Source organism: Hibiscus syriacus, unplaced genomic scaffold, assembly GCF_006381635.1.
Source record: "Hibiscus syriacus cultivar Baekdansim isolate YM2019G1 unplaced genomic scaffold, ASM638163v2 tig00111542_pilon, whole genome shotgun sequence".
NCBI lineage: Eukaryota > Viridiplantae > Streptophyta > Magnoliopsida > Malvales > Malvaceae > Hibiscus > Hibiscus syriacus.
This window is the reverse complement of record NW_024063115.1, coordinates 151,332-174,161: the sequence shown is the minus strand read 5'-3', so window position 1 is coordinate 174,161 and position 22,830 is coordinate 151,332. Positions and strand designations below refer to the sequence as shown.

The 22,830-nt window shown below is 35.0% G+C and overlaps 4 protein-coding genes across 5 annotated transcripts; 1 reads left to right on the top strand and 3 right to left on the bottom strand.

Annotated features, from left to right (window-relative positions):
• The first annotated feature begins 3,584 nt into the window (after nucleotides 1-3,584).
• LOC120164729 (F-box only protein 13-like) lies at nucleotides 3,585-5,383 on the top strand. 2 transcript variants are annotated; one of them, XM_039174392.1, is made up of 2 exons: nucleotides 3,585-3,759; nucleotides 4,041-5,383. In XM_039174392.1, the coding sequence occupies exon 2, from the start codon at nucleotides 4,065-4,067 to the stop codon at nucleotides 5,331-5,333; it is 1,269 nt and encodes a 422-aa protein (XP_039030323.1). In that variant the 5' UTR covers nucleotides 3,585-3,759; nucleotides 4,041-4,064; the 3' UTR covers nucleotides 5,334-5,383. The 2 variants fall into 2 exon arrangements, with proteins under 2 accessions (XP_039030323.1, XP_039030324.1); XM_039174393.1 differs by lacking the exon at nucleotides 3,585-3,759 and adding an exon at nucleotides 3,958-3,968.
• A 783-nt stretch (nucleotides 5,384-6,166) lies between these two features.
• Nucleotides 6,167-14,055, bottom strand: LOC120164731 (3-ketoacyl-CoA synthase 10-like). The gene is made up of 2 exons (XM_039174395.1): nucleotides 13,895-14,055; nucleotides 6,167-6,761 (listed from the first exon to the last, which is right to left on the bottom strand). Exons 1-2 carry the CDS (start codon nucleotides 13,908-13,910, stop codon nucleotides 6,202-6,204), a joined length of 576 nt encoding a protein of 191 aa, XP_039030326.1. The 5' UTR covers nucleotides 13,911-14,055; the 3' UTR covers nucleotides 6,167-6,201.
• Nucleotides 13,906-15,034, bottom strand: LOC120164730 (3-ketoacyl-CoA synthase 10-like). Its single transcript, XM_039174394.1, has 2 exons — nucleotides 14,568-15,034; nucleotides 13,906-14,492 (listed from the first exon to the last, which is right to left on the bottom strand). Exons 1-2 carry the CDS (start codon nucleotides 14,631-14,633, stop codon nucleotides 13,929-13,931), a joined length of 630 nt encoding a protein of 209 aa, XP_039030325.1. The 5' UTR covers nucleotides 14,634-15,034; the 3' UTR covers nucleotides 13,906-13,928.
• Nucleotides 15,035-16,851: 1,817 nt separating this feature from the next.
• Nucleotides 16,852-21,647, bottom strand: LOC120164756 (polyadenylate-binding protein-interacting protein 7-like). The gene is made up of 6 exons (XM_039174423.1): nucleotides 21,517-21,647; nucleotides 19,810-20,689; nucleotides 18,806-19,196; nucleotides 18,634-18,704; nucleotides 17,821-17,945; nucleotides 16,852-17,527 (listed from the first exon to the last, which is right to left on the bottom strand). The coding sequence occupies exons 2-6, from the start codon at nucleotides 20,596-20,598 to the stop codon at nucleotides 17,233-17,235; spliced, it is 1,671 nt and encodes a 556-aa protein (XP_039030354.1). The 5' UTR covers nucleotides 20,599-20,689; nucleotides 21,517-21,647; the 3' UTR covers nucleotides 16,852-17,232.
• Nucleotides 21,648-22,830: the final 1,183 nt, after the last annotated feature.

Sequence of the window (22,830 nt, the reverse complement as noted above, 5' to 3'; positions counted from 1 at the left end):
ATGTTTCAGTCTTTTGGTCATAACTTTGGCTACGGGTGTCAGAATCGTGCATAAGACCCCAATCCGGAAAGCTCTTTTCGACACGCACGCTGTCCACATGGAGCTTTTCCCTCCGAATCACTAGATTTAGATATTTTTTTTACTATTTATGGTAATATTTCGATTGTCAAGTAGGAAATCATTTTAAATCCGATTTCGGACGGATTTTTTGAAGATTGCTTATTTTATTTTGAGTTTCAATTTCGAGTGATTTTCGGAATTTTGCTATTTTTGGTAAAATTCTGATAAACAAGATTTTTGGCTATAACAGTCCGGCTTGTGGACTTATTTTGGATAGTTTTGATTTTATAATATTTTATTAAACCCTAAAGACTTTTTTCTCTGGTTTTTGGGTAAATTTTCTCTTGTGAATCATCTGTTGGAACTAGCCTAAAGGATAATCGTTATTCTGTTTGGCGTCAGATATTTTCAAAATCACTTTAGAATACTCAAATTTGTTCGAAAATAGTTTTTTTTTGAATAAGTCAGAATTTTATTACCCACAAAATAAAGTTTAAGTACAATCAATAAACAGTAATAAATCAAAAGAAATCAACCTATACAAAAAAGATTAATTAGACTATACCCCAAACATCACAAAGCTTAAGATTAACACTATTAAGTCTATTAATATTAGTACCCCTAAGACTAATCCCAACAACGTCTTTAACTTCATTGAGCAAGCATTCCACCGTTCTATGACGTCCTAAGAAGATTCTTTGATTTATTCCCTATCAGATGAAGTAAAGAAATGTTGTCCAAGATATTTTCAAAATGGTGGTAAAAAGTGACATTCCTTTCCATGAAGAAGTAGCCTTTGAAATCATTTCATCCCATGTCATGGAAGATGAATTCATCCCATTAAGCTTCAGAATAGCATTCCAGAGAGTTGCTGTCAGTGGGCATTGCATGAAGAGGTGGTCCCTTGATTCCATATTAGTGCCGCAGTTTACACAGTGGATATCAGTACAAATTCCCATTGTATTGAGTCGGTCTCTACTTGGCATCCAGCTGAGAATTATCATCCACGCAATCAAGTTTAGCTTTGGAATATGTAATGGGAACTAAATTAGTTTGTGCCAAGTTACTTTATGTTCTCTAAATCGGATCAGATCCCATATGTCCCTTGTTTGCACAGTATCAACTGAAATAATTGGTGAAGCTTCTGTCCGCAATTTCAATAGTCTTCTTATGCTCCAACTAACGTTAACACCAGCTTGAAACTGCCAAAATTCGTGCTCCTTGAATGTTATATCAAAATCACAAACCTCAGACCAGATTTCACCTTCTAAATGAAACAAAAACATAAAGTTTAGAATGTTATCTATGGTAAATATAATCCTATAAGATAACAATTTGTTGAATGAATTTGGAGAAATAGTGGTTTTGGTCCCCTATTATATTTAAATTTAGAATTTAATCCTTATGCATTCAATCTTCTATCTTTAATTTTGTAACGTTATTAGATACTCTAAATAACTAATAAAATTAATTTTCCCCTCATAGAAATAATCTTTTTATTCATATTTAAAATTCTTTAATATATATATATATTTGTGGGGGGGGGAAACAAAAGATATATGTTTGAAGCTTTAAAGGGCTTTCATTGATGACCAGAAAAATGGGCTGCAAACACAAGCAGGCTGGTTTAATGAAGAAAAGTAAGGGCCCCCATCTAAGATAAGCATCGAGATCCGAGTCTCCCTGTTGGATAACACGAGAGCTTATGCAAAAAGAAACAGCGTAATCTGCGGCTTTTCCTCTTTGTTTAATCCAGAACCGAATGTTTTTGCAGTTCATTATCTTCATTATTAGGGTTTTTATATATGAATTGGTTCTTGTTTCTGGGGATCATTTTGACTTTTGATACAGAAAATAAAGGAAAAGAAAAGGAAAAGAGAAAGAGGAGGAGGAGGAGGAAGGCATAGCAAAAGCAAAGCGAAAAACTCTACCCCCAAAGTATCTTTCCTTCTTTCTTTCGAGGCTTTTGCTTTACAAAGGTCAGCTGATAAGATAGACATGGAAACCGCGAAATGCCAATTTCCTTTTCTTTTACTCAACCCTAGTTATGCTTTTACGTGCGTTGTTCACTTTCTTTTATGCTTAAAGTGCAGAGACAACAGCTATCCAAGACCCTCGAGGAATTTGAGAATCTAATCCTCCACCGAGTGAACTCAGCCTACAATTTTTGTTTCATTTGCTGTGACTCTTTACTCTCTTTGCTCGTGTGTGTGCGCTAGTGTGATAGTGAAGCTTCAGTTTCACTCTCGTTCTTTCTTTAGGATAAATTATAAATTGGGTAAATGACAAAGTTGGTAACTTAACTTTAATCTCTCTTCTATTTCACTTACTGTACTTTAATTTTTTTTAATTTATTCACTAAACTTAATACATTATTTTTTTGTCATTTGACCGTTAAATATTTAATATTATTAAAATAGATAGTTAAATAGATACAAAACGACATCGTTTAGCTGAAAATTTTATTTTTTTTAAACGAAATCGTTTTTAACGTCGTTAACTATTTAACGAAATCATTTAACTATTAACAAAATCGTTTTTTAAGTCATTGTATTAAGTTCAATGAGAAAATTGAATTTTTTTAAATTTAGTGAGCAAAATGGAAAAGAGAATAAAGTTCAACGATGAAATTTGTAGTTTACCCTTATAAATTTCACTGTTCAACTTTAATATCATTCCTGTTTTAGCTATTAGGCTTTTAAAATATTTTAATATGCTTATCGATTTTTTGAATTATTTTTGTTTTGATCCTCTCATGTAAGTATTTTCGGTGTTTATGATTGAGAATATATATTTTTCGAAGTTATGTAACATCCTCAAAACATTTTTAATTTTCGGAAAAACACATTGATTTTAAATTTCTTTTAATCTTTTGACGATAAAATATCATTTTCAAAATTTCAATGATAAAAAGTAAAGAAGAAAGAGACGAATTACATCATGATTTCAAGTCAATAATAAAATGAATATTCTAGATTGGAATAATTTTATATTTGGATTGAGCTTTACGGGTTTTAAAGAGATTTTGAGAAAAATTATTAGAGTGACGAGTTTGATAATATTTTGAGTGGTAGAAGAAAACACTTAAAATGATGATTATAACATCAATATGATTGTATAACATCATAAAAAAATATTTTTTTTTGGAGAAAAATAAAAAAATAAAAAGGGAAAAAAGAGATGAATTACACATGGCAAATCATGTTAGTAAAAAACAGTCCATATCATTCAAGAAAACATACCACATCACTCTATGTTATATCTGATTTAACGATCGAGTGATTAAAGGAAGAGTAATTTTAAAGTTTGATCATTAAATTGAAAACTTTAAAAGTTTAGTGATCAAAACATAAGTGAGTTTAAAGTTGAGTGGTAAAAAGTGTAATTTATCCTTTTGTAAATATTAAATCTTTACTTTGGTACGTCGCTCGTGCCCACAGTGTGTCAACGCTTACAAAAAAAACAACCCCAAGGAAGTTTCGTATCTATGAAGAAAGAAGGGGAAAAAAAAACCTAAATTTTACTTTGCTAATATCTTTACTATTTGCTTTCTCCCTTGTGTACTTTTGCTTTGCTTCGGCCTTTGGGGCCTCTTTCAAATTCGTCCCTCTTTTAAACCCCACAGATTCACAGTCCAAGTTTCACTTACTGCTCCTCTTGCACCATCTCTTGCCCCTTCTGCTTCCTTACCATCAACAGGTACATTTTCCTTCTTTATCCTCTCATCTTCTCTTGTTTCAAGCTTCTTCTTTTATCCGCTTATGTTTTAGCTTTATTAGAATTTAGAGAGAGAGAAATACACCCTTTTTGTAGATTTTTGAGTTTTCCTTCTTTAATTGATGGATTCCCAAATTTATTTTTCTTTGAAGTGAAATTAGGTGGTGCTCTAGTTGTTTTCTTGTTTGATGGTATAATTTGATGATTCATGATGATGGTCTCTTATTTAATGGTGTGTGGTGTGGTATTTTTGTTGATTGCAGTTGATTTTGTGAAGTAACCTGTCAATGGAGATAGCTAATGGCTGCAGTTCAAGGTCATCTAGGAAGAGGAGGTTGCTTGAAGAAGAAGAAGAAGGGGATGGGACGTTGGATTTTTCCTTGGATGATGTCAATGAAGACCTTTTGGAAAGGGTCCTTTCATGGCTGCCGGCTTTGACGTTATTTCGCATCGGTTCGGTGTGCAAGAGGTGGAGATCGGTGGCGGGATCGGAAAGTTTCAAGCTGGCTTGCTCGAGGATTCCTTCGAGGGATCCGTGGTTTTTCATGGTGGATTCTGAGCTTAATCAATCGGTAGTCTTCGACTCTGCCGAACGTAGTTGGAAAAGACTCAATCATCCGCATTCCCTATTGAATAACCGTAATCGAGACTCGATTCCGGTTGCAGCGTCTGGCGGCCTCGTATGTTTCCGGAACACGTCCGGCGGTTATATCGTATGCAATCCCGTGACCGGTTTGTGTCGCGAACTCCCTACTGGTGATTCAGACTCTCAGGGCCATTCCCTTAATGCTATTGCAATGAATGCATATTCCAACTACCATGGTTCATACAAGCTCGTCTTAGTCTCTGGTGATCTTCCAAAGCTTTCATTCAAAGTTTATAACTCAACTGATAATTGCTGGGAAGAAGAGATTATATTGAGGAGAGAAGCCGATGGCCATACGGGATCCGACTTAAACGATGACGAGGACGATAGCAACATCGACGATGATGCCGTTTACTTCCTTAGTAAAGCTGGAAATGTAGTGGTAACCAATATGCAAAGAAGCCCTTCCAAGCAATATTCATCAGTGTTTACACTCAAAGATGGTGAGGAGATTGTTTATTTCCTCAGCTCCTCAGGCAAGGTAACCGCTTGCAATCTGACCCTGAAGTGTTTCTCCGAATATCCGAGACTGTTGCCGCTCTTTACCGAGTACTCCATCGATGTGGTAGAGTGTAAAGGAGAGATGTTGGTCGTCGTGTTATCCGAATTCTTCGAAAGTGCTAGCCTTAGGGTGTGGCGGTACGATCCGAAAACGAAGACATGGAATCAGGTTGCTGCGATGCCGCCTGCAATGTCACACGAGTTCTATGACAAGAAGTTGGACATAAACTGTGTTGGCGCTGGTGATCAGATATTTATCTGCTTAAGCTCTGCTGAGCTTTGCAGTTATGTTCTCTATGATTTTGCGACGAACCGATGGATCGAACTGCCCAAAAGTTCGGTGAACGGTGAAGCATTGGAGTTCGTGTCCGCGTTCTCGTTCGAGCCAAGGATCGAGGCTTCTGTGTGAAGGAAAAAACAATGGTGTGAAGGAAAGGATTCGAGTATGCAGCTTTTTGCTTCATTGTTCTATTACTTTATAGTATACTGTTTAATGCTTTAATTCCATGAATTCATTTGGTTTCATAAAATCTTAAGAATAAGTAAAAACTAAATTGATAGAATTTTAAAATACGGAGGATTAAATATTATTGAATTATTTAATATTAATATCAATTTGATAAAATATATAAATTTTAGAGATAAATTATTTATTACACCAATTATATTGGATGTTTGTTTCGACGTGAACGATAAAATGACATGTTTATAATAATATCTTAATTAAATAATTAAGAGTAAATTACATGTTTAATAAATAAACTATAAGATTTAGTCTTGTTTTAGTTCCTAAACTTTTAATTTTTTAAAATAATATTTAAATTTTAATTTTTATTTCATTTTAGTACCTCATCATTCAAAATTTAATATTAAGTTTTGAAAAATTGAAAGTTAGGTACTAAAACAGATCAAAATTGATAGTTTAGGTAATAAACGCGTTAAGTTTTTAACAACGGGTACTAAAATAAAATGAAAACTAAACGTTAGATATGATTTTGAAAAAATTGAGAGTTTAGGTATTAAAAAAGATCAAAATTGATAGTTTAGGTACTAAATATATAGTTTACTCAATAATTAAATTATAATTTTTAATAAAAGAAAGTGATTCATTTATAATTGATCTAATAACTTAGTGGCATGAAGTGGATTTCACCCAATAAACAATCTTTTTTTTTTTGTTCTTCATACAATTAAGTTGATCGAGAAACGTTTAATAACCATGGCGACATGGCACGCATATTTTCCAGCAAGACGAAGAGCATCCATTAAACCAAATTTCAAGCTCTCACAGGGTATCTATCAATGCAATCAAGCCATGGATTCTCACCGGACGGCCTCCTCACACGGCGCATCGAACGCCATACCGCGTTGTTGCATTTAAACCCAGAACCGAACGCGATCTGCCAAATCCTGTCGCCACTTTTGACCCTCTCCTTAGCCTCCAAATACCCCAATTCGTACCATATGCTGCTGCTCGACGTGTTGCCGAAGCGGTGCAGCGTCATCCTCGAGGCTTCCATGTTGTCTTCGCTGAGCTCCAGGTTCTTTTGCAGCTCGTCCAGCACGGCCCTGCTCGCCGCGTGCACGCAGAAGTGTTCGAACGCCAGCTTGTACTCGGGGATGTATGGCTTTGAGGATGGCGATGATGAGGTTTTGGATTTGTTGCTTTTGTTACCGCCGGAGAAATGGCGGCGGATTAAGGTGGCGAAGAAGAAGAGTTGTTCGGAGATTGGGAGGACGAGTGGGCTCAGTGTTGTGATGTTGGTTTTGAGGGCGTCTCCTCCGATTTCCATTAGATTTTTGCTGACTTTTAGACCCTTCCTCTTGGTAGATTGACCCCTATTTCCACAAGTTTCAAAAAAAAAACGTCATCTATCAATGCATCACATTTTTAAATATTTAACAATTAATTTTATATTTTATTTTGTATGATTTAATATAATGTTTTATTAATTTCCTTGACTAAAGTTATAAAATGATCATCCAACTATAAAATATTATCTTATTAAGTCTCTTGACTATTAAAATTTACAAAATGATCATTCGACTATTCATTATGTTCCAGAGTTGCCTTTTTTAGTTAAAAAATTGACGGTTTTTTAAGTTGGACATTAACATAATAACAATGATAGAATAGTCGTTTGGGATTATATGATCAAATTTTATCATTTCACAATTAATAAATTAATGTTCAGCTCAAAATATCGTCAATTTTTAACGAAAAAGAATGAGTTTAGAACATAATGAATAGTCAGATAACCATTTTATAACTTTTAATAGTTGAGGGACTTGATAAAATAGTACCTATAATCAAGGGACCCTCTATGTTATTTACCCTTTAATTTAGTGTTTTATTATAATATATTAAAATCTATCTAACTATCTAGAGGTTAGTTGACCGGATACGTATTTATTGGGCAGTACTTATTCATCCATCAATTGTCTGTAATTTTAATTTGGTAATATTTTTTTTATTTTAAAGATTAAAACAAAGAAATTATAGGAATGTAAATAAAAAATTCCAATCATCAAACTAAGAGGGCTGACGAAGTTGATTTATTTTGTATCCATCGAATAGAGATAAAGACGATATTCTCAATTAATTATTAATTCACAAATATTAAGATTCAAACTTTAATTTTAATGGATATAATATGATTGTTAACGACTGATAAAAGATAAGTTGAATTAAAAAAATATGTATAATATGACCCAAATGGATAAAGAATAATAAAATTGAGATTAACACATGTTAATAATACAAACAAATTTTTAAACATTTTATGATTTTTATTTTTTTACGGAAAATTATATATTTTCCTCTAAATTTACCCTTAAAATATTATATAAAAATAAAATTTATTTCTATAAAAATATTTTCTAAGAAAAATGAAAAGAATTTGATAAATAATATAAATTGGCCCATTGATAAATAATTTAGGGTTCAAACCTGGGGCAAGGGCGTGAAATGGATGGCCCTTACCACCAGGCCAACATGTTACTTGATAATTATGTGTAACATTAACCAAAAATAAATATCCAGGTTTAAAAAAAAATTATACGCGCGTTTAGCATACATATACGCTTCAAACGATATTTCCCCCCAAACCCAAGTATCCCCAAATGCAAATCAAACCAAAACCCTAATCGCATATCCCCTTTCAATTTCTACTCCATCAAATATCCTCTACAAGAACAAATTTTCCTTCAAGCAGCAGCCTCAAACCGATCAATTAAGCGTATATTTTGAAGGTGAGTTGATTTGTTTGAATGGAATCATAAATTACATGAAATCGCAAATCCACTTTCACCTTCGACTCCATGAAATATCGTCAATTTCGAATTGGTTTTTGATTTAGTTTTGTTAAATGTTTGGGTATGTGACAGTTTCGAATGGGTTTTCGATTAAGTTATAGTTCATTCAAGTTTTTATTTGGTTTAGTTCAAAATGAACATTGATTTGTGAATATCACTTGAATTAATTTAATAATTAACGTTGTTTGTTTTTTATTTGGGTTGTATTAGAGATTGTGTAATGGACAGGTTCGCATGTCTAACCATCGTTAGTGCTTCGCGACGATATTTCGTCTACGACGGTGACCCAAAGAAGTGTTATTGCAATAAATTGGCATCTAGGGAAATTTCATGGAGCATTTAAACCCCGGAAGAAGGTATTACGGTTGCTCAAATTTTCCGGTAAGAATATGTTTATAATTACTTTGTATTATTTAGCTTGAATGATAAAATGTTGTTGCATATATCGATTGATAATGAATATGCCTTTTCCCCTTATTGTAGCACGGTTGTAGGTATTTTGAATGGTATGATGGTAGCATGCCAGATCGAGCTAATTACTTACTACGACAATTACGTGATAGTGAGCGAAATTTAACGAAAGAGAATGCAAGACTTAGAAGACATATTAGAAGTTGTTCCTCTACTGCTCAAAGGAATAGTGTGTTGTTGGAAGACAGTGAAAGTGAAAGTGTTCAAATCAAAGTTAATGAGATTGGAAGTGTGCAACGTGAAGACAATGACAATGAATTAAGACAAAGATTAAGAGCTTGAAGGAAAAATCTAAAACAATGAAGAAAGAAAAGGAATTTTATAAGATAATGTGTATTTGCTCAATGGTGTGTCATATGTATCTTTGTGGTAATTGTACTTGCAATAACACTTTAGGTGTTTTGTTAAAGATTAAGAGTTTATGTATGTGTAATACCAAGTGTATGATTGTTACCTATCGAGAAGAAATGACTATGTATAATATTAAGTGTTTAGTGTTTTCATTATCTTGGCTAGTAATATGCTTAAACCGAATAAACAGAAAATAATCGAAAAGAAATGTTATTGCTTCTTGAGTTAGGCATATATTTGCCATACAAAAAAAACATATATTACTGCTATAGGGTATATCATATAAAGTTAGGCAGATATTTGCCATACACAAAAGAAGCTCAACCCAAAACATATACCCTAACAAAAATCAGCATAACCAAAAGACCCACTCGATCAGATAATTCATTTATTCTTTTTTGGTGCTACTGATTCTTGAGTGCCCAAATGGTCCTCAGTTCCTTTCCTTTTCTTTGGTGCTCTTGTACCAGACTGATAACATATTAGAAAATTCAAACATTATTCAAGTTTTCGAAAAAATATGTTACTTATTTAAAACGTTCTTACATAGAATGTCTGCTCTCCAGTCCTCAAGTTTGTGTAAAGGCCTATCCCTTCATATCTTTTTTCCTCATTGATCTATCAGAAGTAACACAGGCCTTTCCTTCTCATTTCCTTTCCTTGATACATGTGTTGGGTTTGAATCGATTGTACTTGGTGATCTTATCGAAGAATTCCCATCGATATTAAGGTCCTGCACAAAAAATTGTACTATAAAAATCAACATTAACTTGAACTTTTAAAACAATTTGAATACATAAACTATAAATAATTGGTTTGCAGTACATGATCTTTTATTGTGACCTTGTCCACCACATTTTTACAAGTCATAATAAGACCAATCCTGCTAACATGTCCAGGCTTCATTTTTTTTTGGTTCATCTTTTTGCTTCCTTCGATTTTTCTTAGGCCTTCCAGGCATATCTCTATCAACCAGTGGAAGAACTTGTTCAATTCCAGTTTTCTTCCAATCTTGAGGCCCATTAATAGGTTGCAAAGCATATTTATATGCTTTAATGTATGTGTCTTTGTGATAGAAGGAATGTATCCATTCATCTGGGTCCCCACCAGTATGCCATATTGCACAACAAGCATGCGGACACGAATCCCACTTAGTTGCCACATTCTGCAGGTACAGGTTTTTTCATTCAAGTCTACAATGTACTGCTTATTCCTTTCTTTACCTCACATTCATTATCTCCATTCCAAATCATTCTCCACTGAATGTTTTCTTCATGATGTCAAGTTTTTTCTTGATTAGTGGCCCAAAATTGTACTTCATGTAGTGAGGAATCTCACTTTTCAACTATTCTTGTCATTTTCTTCACTCGAATCTCTTCAAGCATTGTAATGATGCTCTTGTACCTTGCATCAATAATGCTCAAATTAAAAGCCTCACACAAATTATTGTCCACTATATCTAACTTGGAATGCATCATTTGAAAGGCCTTGGTCCACATTTTATCTTTTTTGCTAAACAATTCAATAGCAAGTACGCTATCAATCTTTGACAATGCATCTTTGTTTCCTCCATTCTCTCTCAGTCGTGGACTTCACAATTTGCCAAAAGGCAAACTGATATGATTTTGCTCTCTTCCTTCCAGTCCAATTGGCAAACACATGTCGAGCACAATTTCGATGTTCTACTCGTGGTAGAACATCATTTACAACAATCTCAATACCTTGTCAAGCAAAATTTAACCAAGTTTGAGATTCTATTCAATTATCATAGAACAACAAGTTATATAACAGAACCAAGTCAGACTGTGTACAGTAAAATAACAACTAGCATCAAGTAAAATTAATATATTGATTTACCTTGTGTTGGTCATGATGATGGTGTAGCCAAATCCATCATCCAATCCCAAGTCTGCTGATACTATATTTAGAAACCAAGACCAAGAATATGTGCTTTCACCCTCGATGACAACCCATACGAAGGGTACATCTGATCATTGCCATCTCTCCCAACAACAGATAAAAGTATGCCTTTGAATGGGCCCTTAAGGAAGCAACCATCTACACCGATTATAGGCCTACACCCTTCTTTCCAACCTCTCTTCATAGCATCAAAGCATACATAAAATCGTTTGAAGTGAGGTAGAGAATTATTGACACCCTATTTACTGTCATCTTTATTGTACTCCCTGGATTCTTTGACCTTAACTCATATGCATAATCCCACAAGTTTGCAAATTCTTCCTTCATGTTTCTGCCTATCCTTGATGTCACCATATTCTTTGCCCGTCGACATTTACTCAGATTAACATTTATATGTATTTCAGATTGCACCTTCTTTGTATCTCTTTAAGTTTCATTTTTGGGTGGTCTCTAATTGTATCTTCAAAATGTTCTGCAATTACCTTTGCAGTCACCATCTCGTTAGTAAAACTAACAGGGCAGTTGTGTTCATCTATGAAAGTCTTAACCTATAGACTCCCTAACCTCTTATTTCTACTCACATAGATTCTACATGGACAACTTTTAGATGCATTACATTTGTAACTAATCCTGTTAGTTTCATAATGTACAATTCTTAACTCTCTTCTATTGCATCTTGAGTATTTATGGATGGCAGCTTTGAATTATTTTCCATTTATAAATAGCATCCCCAAACAAAGAATGAAGACTCTCTGTATTTGGGTTGTAAATAGGATATCTTCCTCTTCTCCTAGCACCTTCTTCATGTTCATCATCATCTGACATGATCAAACTCCCATGGTCATCACTGTTATAGTAATCAGTATCATTCCCACCTACATCTTCTGTAACTCCATTATTACCTCCTTCATCTACTCCCTCATCATGGAAATCAGTGTCATTTCCCACGAAACCACTATCATTTCCCTCATCAACATGTTTTTTACCTTTATTATTCTCTCTTGCAGATTTTAGTTCATCATCACCCTCATTGTCAGATAAATATGGAACATCCATACTATTTGCACTTTGTTCCTCACTATCACTATCACTCTCTTCATCATCTTCATTTGTATTCTCAAATTCTTCGACACCTCTCGCCGCCGCCACCACCAGTAGCATCAATACACCCTCTCCTTCAGCAACAACATCCTAAACACCACTATCCATGCAGCAGTATCATCAACACCTCCCCTATCACAATTTAACCCATCATGTTCTGCAACATCTCCAATATCATCAAGACCAGCAGCATCAACTACATTTTCAACAACCCTCTCAGCAGCATAATCAGCAACACCCTCAGTTGCACCCTCACCAGCACCCTCACTAGCACCCTTAGCAGTACCCTCAACGGCAATTATTGGTAAAATATCATCAACAATAAAAGAGTGTCTACTTCATGCTCAACATATATGTCTATAAAGCCATAGTTTACCCAGTAATTCAACATGGCAATTATACTTGTATCATCCCAAAGCACCCTAAGATTATCTTGTTAACGACCACTAAATGGTTCATGGAAGTATATAATTTGTATACTATTAAAATGTAACGTATTTTGAATAATTTTACGAACTTCAAAATACGAAATTGTACCTGAATCTCTTTCAACCTAATCAACTCACCACCTCCATATCGCACGTATGGATTGCGGACAAATTGCCACCAACATGCAAATTCATGTAATACTCTTTTTCCTCGTCCATCTGTATTTATAATAAAACAAATTAATTTTAGCATGCACATGAAGGGACCCAAATAGTGTAAAAAACAGAAAATTGATGTTGAACATGGGGGACCACTTTCCTAATAAAAAACCAAACATGCAGTCCCACCACTAAAGTACCCTACAAAATGCAATCCCCCACTGATGATATATGCATCCAAATTATGCTTTCCACATTTTATTCATAACCCTAAACCCAAGTAATAAAGCCTCAAACCCAAATATATACCCTTTCATGCAAAACCCACAAGTTAGAAAACCCAAAAATTTTACAAATGCTTCGACACAATGACATAAACCAAAACATTTAACCAAACCCAAATAATCGATGTTATTCTTTAAAACTAAACTCACTTCTATTGTATTTAAGAGAGAGAGAGATTGAATGGGGAAGTGAAGGAAAATTTATTCTTGTAGAGGAGATTTGATGGAGTAGAAATTGAAAGGGGATATGCGATTAGGGTTTCGGTTTGATTTGCATTTGGAGATACTTGGGTTTGGGGGGGAATACCGTTTGAAGTGTATATGTATGTTAAACGCGCGTATAATTTTTTTAAAACCTGGATATTTATTTTTGGTTTATTAGCATAATGTTACACATAATTATCGAGTAACATGCCTTATCTGGTGGCAAGGGTCATCCCATTTCACGCCCTTGCCCCAAGTTCGAACCCCATCCACCGCGTTGTGAGTCTTTCATCCCTTCTATCAAATACGCACGCCCTAATGGGAGAGTGACACGTGTCACTTTCTTACTGGTTCACATTTTTTATTTACATTTTATTATAAAAATATGACGTGTAATTCACGTCAGTAAAAAATAATGACATGGAAATGCCACATCATCATAGATGACCACATGTGCATGCCACGTCAGATGAACCCGTTGACCATCAGTTGACTGACGGATTCCATCCAACGGGGGACTTATGCCTCATAAACAAACATTGTGGGTAGAACTGCTCCAAAAAAACGATTTGGGCACAAATACATATAGTATCAAATGTTAGGGGTATTTGTTTGCATTATGCCAATTAAAATCTATTTAGTTATATAGGAGGGAGAGTGAAAAGTTTAAATACGTATTTATTCCAAAGCTATAATATAGCATTAACTATTCCCGCATAAACAGGTAAAAAAAAAACCTGAAACTCCGGTCATCAGCTCCCTTATGCGTCCTCACAAGGTGTTCAAGCCTGTACTTAGCACGGCGGTAGTCACGATGGCGGTCAGACAAAAGCACGGCGGAGAATCCCATCCTGAAAAAACAATTCGGAACAAGCATTGACCGATCCTTACCGGGTACCAATTGTACCCTACCATCTCAGTGCTCACCACCACGGCATAGTTATTCGGGTTGGCCTGCAACATGTCCCGAGCCAAATCCACCGCGACGATCACCGCGCTGCACCCCATCCCGCCCAGATTATAGCTCAAAATATTGCCCCTCATCTTATAACGGTTGATGATCATCGCCGAGAGAGACAGCGTCGGATTGAAAATGCTGCAGTTCCCGACAAGAACCCCAACATCCTTGGGTCGAATCCTCTTCTTTTCGAAGAGCTCGTCGAGTGCACCGAACATCCCAGTCGACGCTGCACAGTTTTCTTTCGACATAATCGCCTTCGGGACATACGTCTCGTCACCGATCCCCGACGTTTTCAGTATCCTCTTCTGGAAAAGGCTCGGTTCATCGAACTTGCCCGACGCTCTTGCGAGTTCAATAAACTGATCCTTGGTCATCTGCAACACAATGGGAAGCATCAAACACAGATCTTTTTGTAGGATTCATGCATGTGAAAGATGAAAGATATCGACCTTGAGATCATCGTGGGGACGATAACAAGCGAAATCAACAAGATAAATGGACCGAGGGCGTGACATGAAGTAGACCGAGACGTTGAACACAAACACAGCGAAGAACGAAAGCACAGTGGCGAGATCATAACGAGCATCTTCCCAAAGCTTTTTCCAAAGCTCTTCCCTGCTGAGGCTGCCCACTTCGGCACTAAAAACAAGCACCAGCACAGGTATGGTAGCCAAGTAAATCCCATGGTTGATCAAATAATGGTACCCCAACTTCACATATTTCAAGTTGACTTACTGGAGAAAATCCGGGAGCCGCCTTCGAACGGAGAAGGTTAAGGAGCCGGCGTTTGGCCCCGATGACTCGATCCCACGGTTGACGATCTCGGTTGACAGCAAATCTTGCTCTTTTCTAGCCACAGTATAAAGCCTGAGCTGTAGGATAACTATATAGGACGGTGATGAACCAGTGCCATGTGTATTAAATATTTAAATGTGGGATGCTAGGTGGAAGATGGATATAGTTAATGCTTACACCAACTGACTAGTTGGAAAGGTTTTCATTTTTCAACCGGCCGCCATAAATTCTTTCATTAAATGAAATCTGTTCCAATTCAAATCCAAGAATACAGATAGAGATGATATATATATATATATATATATATATATAAGTTGATTTTGCTGTTGCGTCTTCACTCTTTGGAACCTACAGTTCTTGTGATGCTTCAATGGAGTATTTCAGCTTTATCCTTCGCTTTGCAACTTTTTCATTTAAATTGTGAAAAAAACGAAAAAAAAAAACATAATTAAGATTGCATTGGGAAGTAGTTGAGAGGTTCTTTTTGAAGGTAGCAGCTGGCATAAGCTGTTTATGATATATTGCATGTATAGAGAGTTTAACCACTGTATTTACTTGAAATAAATATTACCAGTAAAGGAAGATTTAAGCTCAGAAAATATTATTCATTTTCAAAAAATCAAATTTAAACAATAATATAAAGTATGCATGGTATATACTAATTTATAGGATAAATTACACGTTTAGTATATTCATTATAAGTTTTGATCCATTTTAATACCTAAACTTTTAATATTTTTTATCATACCTAAAGTTTAGTTTTTATTTCATTTTAATATCATGCCGTAAAAACTCTAATTTTTATTTCATTTAGTACCCCATTCAAAATTTAACGTTAAATTTTGAAAAGATCGAAAGTTTAAGTATTAAAACGAGCAAAAACTGATAACACTAGCTATCAGATTTAACTTGTATGCCAGAAACAGTTAATTTCATCACAATGGAAATCGAGTAAGGTCCATTTATTTGGCTGTTGATATGTTGTTGCAGTTGAGCTATCAGTTATCTGTAAAATCCTGCCTTTCTTCAAATGAGTGTACTTATCCCATAAAAGAAGAAAACTGGACTGCTCTTTTAATTGGCAGTTGAGGGAGTTTTTTTCACCCTCATCAGTGGTTGCCCTCGAGCAATCAATAGATTCGACTAACAAATATTTAAACTTAATTAATGTAAGCCGGCAAGATAGAAGATCCGTTATTCGGACTCGGATTGAATATCGATACGGGTATATGTTTCTGTTAGTCGTTTGCAGTGAAAAAAAAGTAGTTATCGATAGATAGCTTACCTTTTCCGTCATGACTGAGGTTAAGAACCCGGTTCATAAATACTGCTGAATGGGATGAACGACCGCTAGACGATACTGCACTATTCTCGATATCTCGAATTAGTACCTGCCGGGCTGCCGGTGCTGAGCTCCCCTTGCCGTTCAAACTTGTAAAGCATGAGGAGTGCAGCAGAGTCAAAAGAGCTCTTTTCTTTAAGCTCTTGCTTCTCTGGTGCATTCAATAAAGCCGAAACTGGATACAATCAAGGTGGTTTTCGATACAAAGCTGGTAGACCCCATTCTTCTTTCGGCACCTTCACCAATTTCCATTGGAGTACTGCAAAGGAAAGCAGCAGCGGATCGGAAACAAAAACTTGGGAGGATGAGGGATGATATACATGAAAGTAGATAAAAGGTACATACCTTGATTTGTTTTGTAGCAGTGGAATCTAGGCATGGGCCATAATATATTCTTACAAAGATCATAAGGAGTCATCCTCGGTCCTCCTTTCTTCGTGTTTATCATTGCGCTTTCTTCGTAGAAAAGGAGTAACCAGAAAACCTGAACATGAACGGACATAGAACATAATGAAGAATAAAAGGCAACAATGGTGAAGATTTCTTTCAGCTTCAATCCTAGAAATAGTCAGATACTGGCACAAGAGTCTATATTTAATGAATTGTACAATCACCATGTAATTGAAGAAGGAAATTAACGAAGTACAAATTTAAGATACAAAATTAACAAAACGGAGAAAAAGAACTTGCTGGCTAGGGTCAGCCTTGTCCATCCCCCCGGTGCTCTATCAAAATGTAGTTGCCACACTCATCTAAGCATCTAAACATTAATCACACACTTCTCACTTCAGCCGTTCTGTTTTGTTTTCCTTTTTACCAACCCCCTTTTCGATTTTTTTCCTTGATTTTACAGACTTTAAATACTTCCTTTTCCATTTCCTCCCATGTACAGATACAAAAATGGCTACATTTGATTTTTTTTCTTTTTCTCTTGTTGTGTCAAAACTCTAGGAACTCGTGCTGTCGTGTTCATGGCTTCAATATATCACAACTCGAAGTAGCCCTGGCTGTGGTTCAGTATAGTCAAGGCACTCTTCTTCAAGGAGATAATGTTGTATGGCAACTGGAAGTCTAGCTGGAATACGAGATCCCCTTGTCTGGTGGCCAGCTCCGACACCTATGTAGACCTGCAGGCGCTGATCTACGGCCCGTGCTGTGCTCCTCAGCACTGATAGTTCATACTTGAGCATATGAATGGCTTCAGTAACATGCAATCCATGCAGGTCTATGATCCGTAGCTGACCTCCAACAACCTCTGGATGAACTCGGTTCCTGTATAATTAAAGTTCATAACAGTCAAACAGAACAAGCTAGTATGACTGAAATAATGACGCAAACTTAGATCATATTTATCGGAATAAGAACAAACAGTTACCCAGATTCATAACCAATAAACACAGGTATATTGATTCATCAGAGCTGTGAGTTAGAAAGACGGTCGTATAGAGAAAGGGGAAAGGGTAGGGTGAAAGGAAGTGATTACAATAATATCAACAAAAGAACATGTTTATGTCCGTTAACCACCATGTCAAGGAACCAAGTGCAACGGGAAAGAAATGACAAACCTCTGGCGATATATGGATTCTTCAGCATTTCCATGAGTTGCCTTCATACGCATACTCTGCAGTGGCCCTTTCAAACTAAGTTCCTTTGCTAGAGCTTTATTGCCAATGGGAAATCCTTGGCGCACCTATTGTAAATATATTTAAAAATGTCATATCAATTAACAACAATATGGATAGTTTGAACAGACTAAGTTCAGTGGGGGGTGAAAGAAAAGAGAGACATTAGCGATGAATAATGAGAGCAAAATACACTTTCAATATTAGACATGGCAAAATACACTTTCAATATTAGACATGGCAGTTAAACTTTAGAGGTTTGCCTTTGACCTGTCTCATGGTCGATGACTGGATGCACTCTGTGTTTTGTACAGTACCATCAGCTTTGGAAAGCAAGGGCTATTCAGGATAATTAAATGGACAGTTGTTATTGATACTTTATTGCCGTGATCACTAGACTTGGGGTTGGGAAAGTTCAACAGCCGAATTACTCAAAATGAAATACAATGAAGTTTACCTTAAAATACTTGGAGTTTGTATTCTATTAATTATTTATATTTGGATGCATATCTAGCAACGCTAATTGATTCCTGACATAACTTGGTTGACAACTGTAAAGTTACGGAATCAGTCCCAGGGATGCAAAAGGGAACAAATAAATGAAAAAATGTAAATAATAAAAGGATAAAATGTGGTTGAGAAATTAGGAGGAACATGGTTCAACAGCTTATACCATTGCTTCCTAACAAAAATGTCTAACCTATTAATATATTAGATTATTAGTTTAAATACGTGCAATAATTTCCAAGGAGATACCTGGTCAAAGTATGCATTACTGGCACGAGCATGGACTTGAGATTCTTCCCACAGTTCAGAGTATAAATTTGCTGCCACCTCAATCATATTAAAACAAATAGATATGGACAAAGCCATAGATAGCTTCTATTAAAAGCTGTATATACACATGATTAGAAGTGTTGAATATTACCCACTGTATCTCCAGTTTCAGGCCAAACAGGAGCTGAATGAGCTGACCCATGTATTTGCAACCTATTAGCATAAAACCCTCTTCCGGGTGCAGCACTGTAGGCATTAGCCGACCCATGAGAATTAGGAGATGTCATTTTCCTGATACCTGAAGTAAAATCCAAGGCACCCCCAGATGGAAGAGAAGAACTGGATTTGAACATAAGAATCTTGTTCTTGTCAGATGATTGATAAGGTTTGGCACTATGTTGAAGATCATCTCCTGCATATTTTGTAGGACCATTCTGATCATCTGACACAGTAACTGCAGGAAAACCTAGCGTACTCATCAGATTGGGAGCTGACAAGGTTTTTGAATTCAGGTTAGGGTTGAAACCACCATCAACTTGAGGCTGCAATAAAAATCAAAATGACCCATGAAAAGCTAAAAGATAAATGGAGAAAACACAGAGTAAAAAATCTGAAAACTTGGTGTATGCTGGAAACCTGTGAGCCACAGCATGCAACAATAGCCTAAAAGGATAAAGATTTCAAAAACCAAGAGGGGAAAACCCCACAAAGAAAAACTACTCCTCCAGGCCAGGCCACATGATACTATAAACTAGAGGCTACATCCTGTGGATGAATTGAGTCACCACAAAACTTTATTTTGCGCCATTTTTTCCCAATCAAAGCACAGTTAGCATCCAAACCATTACCATTCACAGCTCCACAGAAGATGCCCAGCATCCCATTAATTTAACATAACAAAAGGGGGGAAACATTTCCAGAGTATAAATAAAGGGAAAGCAAAAATGAAAGTCAAGGAAAATCCTTGACATCCTCATCTCCGTAAATCATTCCTTAGAGGGACTGCAAGTGCAACTCTCAATAAATTGATAACCAGAATTGAAAATTGGAAAATATAGAACTTGAAGATGTAAACAACTGATGCATCCCTACAACTTCAAACAGAGGATAAAAGAAAGCACAAGAAACCAACTAAAAAAAATAAGAACCACTCACCTCAAGTTGATTCAGCATTTCAATAGTCAGATTTAAGTCACAACCATTGGCAAAATAAACTTCAGCAAGGTTTTCAGCAGCAAGATCAGGGAATTGAGAAGCCAAAAATTCTACAGGATTCATTACAGGATCATCCATAATTGCGTGCTCACCCAACAAATCATTAGAGAATCTATGTCTAGAATTTCCATTATATGGTTGCCCTTCCCTCCCATTGACTAGTAGCTGATCACTATTAACAAGTTGCTTGTCCCAAGGTTTGGCTGGAAAATGCAAAAAACTAGCTGAAGTAGGATTCCTTCCATAGGATGAATCAGGAAGTCTCAATTCTTCAGCAATTTTATTACCATCAACATTATGATGCAGTAGTTTTTGATTACCAAATATATATCCACCACCAACAGAAGCAGGAAAACTTGATGCTTCGCTACCACCATGCAAGGATAAACCTGCTAAAGAAAGGCTCCCATATCCAGTTCCTCGAGAATCATCCTCATTAATAACCTTAAAATCTGGAGTAATGTCATCAGGAAGTTGGCGACGCCAGAACTGATGAGCCTCATCATCGGAATTATTTGAAATGGAAGACTCAGACCGATCAAGCACTGATTTTCCTATAGTTCTAGAAATAGCAAACCTTGTTGCATCAACTGCGCTAGAGTTTCCTGAAGATGGTGACCTAAGAGAAACGGGAACGAACTCTGCTGCATTAGGATTCAAAGTTGCTACCTTGCTAGGGGTGTTCAGTTTTGTGTCACTAATTTGGATCTCTTTCTTAGATGAGCTCATTTTTACTTAAATGGAGCAAAGAGATTCTACATAGATAAAAGAAACTAATGCAGAGAATACACCCTCGAGTTCCAGTAACACTAATCAAATCCTGCAAAACCATCCACCGGAATAATTAATAAGTCAAACTCACAAAAGAATCCTGAATTGAAGACAAACATGCATACATGATACCAATCCTTACCAGAATATATATCAATAACCAATTTTAGAATGAGATGCTACCTGAAAAACACCAAATCTCAGCACTACTCCTTATGGAAACTTTTACATTAACCATTTCCATGAAAATACTGACGACGACGAATGATAAACACATTGATGATGAAGGTAATAGAAATATTAATAAGCATATTTGACTCTCATGCATGCAAAATCATTGCTTTAAGTGAAACAAACATTACACATAATACCGATGAGTGATGACTAATTAACAATTGAATTAGCAAATAAAGTTGAGCATTTTTAAACCAACACCAAATTATGCTTAATTCAACATTATGAGTTAAACAACAAGTTTTTCATTAAATCAAACGCATAAGATAGACCAGAACACGCCAAAATACAGCCCAAAACCCTATAACTCACTTTTCAACAATACTTCAAGCTGAAAAAGAAAGCACAAATCCTCAAGCTAATAATTAAAAACCAAACTCATTCGCAGTAAAAATCTTTATAATAATAAAAAAAAACAAACTTAAATTTCGGAGAAGGAAAAAAAATAAACAAAAAATCTAAGTTCTAGCTGAACAAACAATTGCAACAATTAAAGCATAAATCAAGGTTATATTTTGCATTACCCAACTCATTAATTTTTCAGAGATCTCATGTCAATCAATCACCAACAAATGAAAAACTGAAATAAACATAACGAAGAAAGAAAACCGAAAATCGAGAGACCTGATGAGAAATTTATACCTCTTCCAAACAAGTAGAAAGGATTCCTAGTTGAAGAAATGAGGATGATAGTTTTTCAGATTTTTTTTAAAATTAATTATATCGGGATTGGAGCTTTGGTTTTTGTTTCTCTTGCTCGCAGCAGTATTATATTATCTCAGATTTTTATTCTCCTTTATTTTATTATTTATTTATTTATTTTCCGGTATTTTTTTCGACAAAACGCTTTAATGAATGGCATTACTAACTACTACGACTTAAAACAAAACATCAAATACGACACCGTTTGCCAATATTATTGGTAAATTAGGCCATGATGGTATTGTTTTTTGTCATTTATTTTTTAAAAGTAATTTAATACATAAATGAAGCTACTCCTGTGATTAAATTGATGATTGTTACCGTAAAAATTTTCAAATTTAAGCACCAGCGGTTAAGGGTGAGCGTTCGGTCGAGTGAAAAAATTTTGAGTTATTCGAGTTGACGAGTCCTATTTTACAACCCATAGTTGACTTGAAATCTTTTCGAGTTAAGTCGAATTTTCGAGTTTGTGTCTAAATTTAATTATTAATATTTATAATATTATAATGTTATTTGATTTCAATTTAAATGTTTTTTATGATCATATACAATACATATATATATATATATAACAATTCATTCCTGTGTGATTTTTGATAAAAAAAATACAATAAATATATATTCATTTCATATTTGATATACATATATCATGTAGAATTGAAAGATTCGACTCAAACTTGAAAATTCATCCACCAATTACTAAAAATTTCGAGTTATTTGAATTGTATTTTACAACTCGATTTGAACTTGAATTTTTTTCTAGTCGAGTTTATGAAATTACAACTTGAAGTCATTTCGAGTCGAGTTTTTTTTAATCAAATCGATTTTTTGTCACTTCTACCGACAGTTGAGCATCTTTAAAATAAATTCCACGACTTGTAATCAACATGGATTAATAAAAAAATTATTCTATTTTTATCATTAATTATTTAAGATTTTAAGATTTCTGGTATTGGATTCTAATAAATTTTGATATTAAACTATTATTTTAATATCAAATAACAAGTCTATTATTAGATTAAATTGATAATAATGAACTAAATGGTGTAGAATATTGCTCTAATGAAGAAGTATTAAAATCGAGATTAAGAACTAATTTGTAAACATTGTAAAATATGAGATGTAAATGGCAATTTTTTAAAAATAATACATCGGATATTTTCTAATTTATATTTTTTGTATTAATATGGATCAAATTGAAAATTTAAAAAAATATATATAAATTAAGTTAATTTTTCAAAAGTTAAAGTTTTT

Coding starts and splice junctions, on each gene's coding strand:
- LOC120164729 (XM_039174392.1), top strand. CDS start 4,065: ATGGAGATAGCTAATGGCTGCAGTTCAAGGTCATCTAGGAAGAGGAGG.
- LOC120164730 (XM_039174394.1), bottom strand. CDS start 14,633: ATGTCACGCCCTCGGTCCATTTATCTTGTTGATTTCGCTTGTTATCGT. Junction 14,493..14,567: donor GTCCCCACGATGATCTCAAG/GTCGATATCTTT, acceptor ATTGTGTTGCAG/ATGACCAAGGATCAGTTTAT.
- LOC120164756 (XM_039174423.1), bottom strand. CDS start 20,598: ATGAGCTCATCTAAGAAAGAGATCCAAATTAGTGACACAAAACTGAAC. Junction 17,946..18,633: donor GTAATGCATACTTTGACCAG/GTATCTCCTTGG, acceptor TATTTACAATAG/GTGCGCCAAGGATTTCCCAT. Junction 17,528..17,820: donor GAATCCATATATCGCCAGAG/GTTTGTCATTTC, acceptor TTAATTATACAG/GAACCGAGTTCATCCAGAGG.